This window comes from Aedes albopictus, chromosome 2 (genome assembly GCF_035046485.1).
Source record: "Aedes albopictus strain Foshan chromosome 2, AalbF5, whole genome shotgun sequence".
Classification (NCBI taxonomy): domain Eukaryota; kingdom Metazoa; phylum Arthropoda; class Insecta; order Diptera; family Culicidae; genus Aedes; species Aedes albopictus.
Genome location: NC_085137.1, coordinates 76,929,227 through 76,934,114, shown reverse-complemented (window position 1 = coordinate 76,934,114; position 4,888 = coordinate 76,929,227). Strand labels below are relative to the sequence as shown.

Below are 4,888 nucleotides of genomic sequence, written 5' to 3'. Positions count from 1 at the left end.
ATGAAGCCAGGCGAATCGGATTAGCCATTAATGTGTCGAAGTCAAAGTACATGATGGCAAAGGGCTCCAGGGAGGAATCTCCGCGCCCGCCACCCCGAATTTATATCGACGGTGATGAAATCGAGGCGGTTGAAGAATTCGTGTATTTGGGCTCACTGGTGACCGACACCAGCAGAGAAATTCAGAGGCGCATTGTGGCAGGAAATCATGCTTACTTTGGACTCCGCAAAACTCTACGATCGAATAAAGTTTGCCGTAACACGAAGTTAACTATCTACAAAACGCTGATTAGACCGGTCGTCCTCTATGGGCACGAAACATGGACCATACGTGCAGAGGACCAACGCGCCCTTGGAGTTTTCGAACGGAAGGTGTTGCGTACCATCTGCGGCGGAGTGCAGACGGAAGACGGGACTTGGAGAAGGCGAATAAACCACGAACTGCATCAGCTGCTAAGAGAACCAATCATCGTCCATACTGCGAAAATCGGGAGGCTACGGTGGGCGGGTCACGTCATCAGGATGTCGGATAGCAACCCGACTAAAATGGTTCTCGAGAGTCATCCGACCGGTACAAGAAGACGTGGAGCGCAGCGAGCTAGGTGGGTCGACCAAGTGGAGGACGATCTGCGGACCCTGCGCAGAGTGCGGATCTGGAGACAAATTGCCATGGACCGAGTGGAATGGAGACGGCTACTATGTACAGCAGAGGCCACCCCGGCCTTAGCCTGATTGGTAAGGTAAGTAGGTACGACAGTCATGAATTATATAAATATCTTTAAAACCATTATATGTGATACTATCCTTCATGGCATGAGGAGTAAATAAAGTGTGGCTCATTTTTCAAAAGTTGTTGAAAAATGGAATTGTGTGATCTTCTACATTGAAGTCACATAAAAAAGGAATCCTTCGCATTTGAGCTTAAAATATTGAGACTTAGTGGTTGCAAAAATGTCTTTAAGTTGAATTTTCGAATAATAAAAAGATACTTTCACTTCAATTGGCATGACTTTCTCAATTTTGTAGCGATTTTGAATATTTTTGAAGAACTATATCTAAAATCGATCTCTTAAGAGGCTTGAACAACATATTTTTGCCTAATTTCACGTAAAAAATGAGGTTTACATGATTAACTTTTTTGCTTCAAATTCAAAATCTTGGATTTAGGGCAAAAAAACAAATCTCGTAAAAGCATCTGATTAGAAATACAACTAAACTATCATTATCTATGAAGTTTGTATCTTTCAAATTCTCAATTCACTAACCGCCCTGCTTTCCACATTTCAGCGGAGTTCCTCGCCTCCGTCCGCCGCACGACCGAAGCCTGCCAGTACCGCGTAAAGGCAGCCGAGTTGGCCCCGGATGATTACTCCCTGGTGACGGCCGCAGCCTCAGCACTCCGTTTGCTCGACCGAAAGGTCGAAGCGGAACGGTGGTACCGACAGGTGCGTACCCTACTGCTATCATCGTCACCATCATCACCAGCACCAGCAGCACATCCGCGTCGTACTAATGAATCCCATTTTTTCTCGTTTTCCTTCCGCTCGTTCACTGTACACGCCACTATAGGCCGTCAATCTACGCCCGGACGAGGCACGCTCGCACACGAATCTCGGCGCCATTCTTCATCTGCTGGGACGGCCCCAGGAGGCCGCAATCAGCTACAAGGAAGCCCTCCGGCTGCAGCCGAACGATCTGACGACGCTGACCAACCTGGCCAAGCTGGGGATAACGGAAATTTCCTGAAATACGCCCCCTCCTCAGCAGCGGCCGTTGCTGGCGGAACCGGTGGCTGCGTCGGTGGCGAGGACCACAATGACGAAGGCGGTGGCTGCGGGGGATGACTTAAGCTAGCTTTGTGGATGGATGATATAAACTCGGAGAGGGATTGTAAATGTCTGTGTACAGTAATGTGATGAATTGAAATAGTGTGTACATAGTGAGATGCAGTGTTGATTGATGAATGGTGGTGGGGATTTGTTTTATTACGGGGCAAGCATGTGTCTGAAGGTTTCCGAATACAATGAAGCTTTGTTATTAAATAGATTTACAGTTGAACTTGGTGACCACTCATTCCCCAATTATCATAGAGATACAAATTAATCGGCTTTTGATTATCATAATGCACACCATCCTCATTTAATTGAACTACAGTAGAAAGATAAACGTTTCGACATTGTGGCTTAAAAACTTTGGTCGATATAGAAGACATATAGAGGGCTATTACTCGAGTCGATTGGCCAGGTCAAATTTCTTGGTGGTCGATCTTGGTGCCGCCATTTGACTACCAAGATATTGGAGGCTTTCAACATTCTCCACTCATTGCCCAGTTATCGTGAAGCAGGAAGGGTTGGCCGTGTCTACACCCAACGTTTTGGTCTTGTTGACGTTTTATGGTAAGACCTGCCGCTGAGAAGCGATTGGCAAGATCATCGAGCTTGCTCTGCATATCAGAGCGCCGTTGAGCTAGAAGAGCAACGTCATCAGCCAGTTCGAAGTCATTTAGGTGCTCCATGGTATTGGGCTGCCAATGCAATCCACGATTTGGTTCACGGTCAATCGCATCTATCAGGATCTCGTTGGTTACGATGAGGAACATTAGCTGTGGTAGTATGCATAGGGAATCGCGCCACTTGGGCGGTGGCTTCTATATTCGTCTGTTTTCCACTATAACTCAGTCAAATTTGAACCAATTGACACAACTTTTGAAATGTGATGGGATAGGTATAGTATCTACCCGCGTACAACATTTCAAGTCAACGAAAATGCCCTGCACTGTGCTTCAATGAGGCCGATGATTTTCTCAGGGACACCCTTGCGCCTGAGGGCTCCCTACATGTTTTCAAGATTGAGACGGTCGAAAGCTTTTTGGTAATCAATGAACACCAGATAGAGAGACTCTTGCAATTCATTGATTTGCTCCAGAATGATACGGAGCGTGACAATATGGTTCACACGGGATCGTCCAGCATGGAATCCTGCTTGCTGCCGTCGGAGATTTGCGTCAATCTTCTCCTGTATCCGGTTAAGGATCACTTTGCAAAGGACTTTGAGAACGATACACAGCAACATGATGCCCCGCCAATTTTTGCATACAGTCAGGTCACCCTTTTTGGTTACCTTTACTAAGACGCATTGCATCATTCGGCCGTAAATGTCGCGGATTCTCTGCAGAATAATTGATGTAGCAGTTGTGCGGATTCTACGAGGTAAGCTATGAGTACCTCAACTGATATGCGATCGACCCTCAAGGCCCTGTTTGATTTCATGCTACGGATGGCTGTTTCCATCTCATGCACTGATGTAGCTTCGGTGTTGACACGGGTAATGCGTCGAACCCTTGGCGGATCATGCCTAGGTGTTGATGGCGTGGCCGATAGTTGAAAAATGTTTCCAAATTGCTCAAACCAGCTTTTCAACTGGTCAGCCGGGTCGGTCAATAACTGTCCAGACGTGTCTTTCACGGGCATCGTGGCATTCATCTTAGTCCCACTAAGGCGACGTGAAACATCGTAGAGAAGACGGATGTCGCCGGTGTTTGCAGCTTTCTCGCATTTGTCGGCTAGAGAGTCCACCCACGCTCTTTTGTCCCGTCTACATGAGCGTTTCACTTCCTTCTCGGGAGCCGAATAGCACTCACGGACGACGACTTTGGCTCCTCGTGTTTTCGCTCGCTCTGTCGCGGCTTTGACGTTCCATCGCTCCTCTATCTTCCCCCAGGTGTCACATGTGATCCACTGCTTTCTTCGGGTGCGTAGCTCAGCCAAATTATTCTCGTCGGTGGCGATGAAAGCGTTCTTGATGGCGCTCCATTGATCTTCTACGCTTCCACCTTCTGGAATATTCGCAGCACGGTTCACTAGCTCCTCGACGAAGGACCTTTTCATCGCAGCGTCTTCCAGTCGGCGTGTGTTGAACCAGTGCCCGATTTTTTTTCTTTTTCGATGGAACAATGCAATGCGCAGCTGGATCTCGCCGAGTAGGAGATGATGGTCGAACGCAATCTCGATGCAAAGTTTGTTCCGCACTAGAGATGGTCGGGTTTTCAAGCCCTCATAGGTAGTAGACATCAGGCCCGTGCACAAGGGAGGAGTTTTGGGGATTAAACCCCTCCCATTGCCGACGTTTCATACACTAGGCGAACTCCGCCCTTTGCCAAAATGAGGGGAAACCCCTCCCTTGTCGCCTTTTCTGCGCACGAGTCTGGTAGACACTAACTCCTGGACGGGGTCCACCTGTCGTCCATATCGCCGCCATTTTCTGAAACTATCCTCGACCCAATTGCCGTTGCCGGCGGGTACTCGGTATGGATCCGCTATGCTGGCGATATCCGCCTGACAAAGCAGTTGCTGATCCGCGTCACAGTGGTTCAGGTTCTGCTGCGTTACCTGCACTGTGGTTTGATCACTGCGGCACTTTGGATCACCCGTTGGATGCCTGTTGTATACGGATTTCCCGGTTCAGATCAGACAAATGGGTGGACTCCTGCAGCCTTGTGCCTTATGGCCATAAGCACCGCGTCTTCTTCACTATTAGCTCCTGTCAGGGTCTTTGCAGTCCCATGACTTGTATCCTGGTTCCAGACACCTGCAGCAAACCTCCGGTGGCTCGTGGAATGTCAGATGACATACGCACCATCCTTCCTACTTTAACGGACTTTCTGACGTCCGTCACAGGTAGCTGAACCAAAGTTATCTGTGTTCCTGCCGGCCCCTTCCTTAGCCGAATGGCTGCGGCGGCCACCTGCACCTCGCACTGTTGCCGCAGTGCCGTGACAAGCTCTTCCACTTCGATGACCTCGTCTAGGTTTTTAACCTTCGGAGTCGCCTCTTGTGTGAGAGCCCTCACCTCTACTCCTTCGTCAAGGACCTTTTCCGCCAAACTTTTGT

General features: G+C 48.7%; 1 protein-coding gene across 3 annotated transcripts in view; it reads left to right on the top strand.

The window, feature by feature from the left end:
- The window catches only part of LOC115261027 (protein O-mannosyl-transferase TMTC2), a 1,032,251-nt gene extending 1,030,466 nt beyond the window's left edge, over positions 1-1,785 (top strand). For 2 of the 3 annotated variants that reach the window (XM_062849978.1, XM_062849977.1), the window contains exons 11-12: positions 1,287-1,444; positions 1,569-1,785. In XM_062849978.1, coding sequence (XP_062705962.1) covers positions 1,287-1,444; positions 1,569-1,745 — 335 coding nt within the window. In that variant the 3' untranslated portion in view covers positions 1,746-1,785. Of the gene's footprint in view, positions 1-1,286; positions 1,445-1,568 lie in introns of those variants that run through there. The other variant, XR_009997427.1, reaches the window with a different exon arrangement.
- The last annotated feature ends 3,103 nt before the right edge of the window (positions 1,786-4,888 follow it).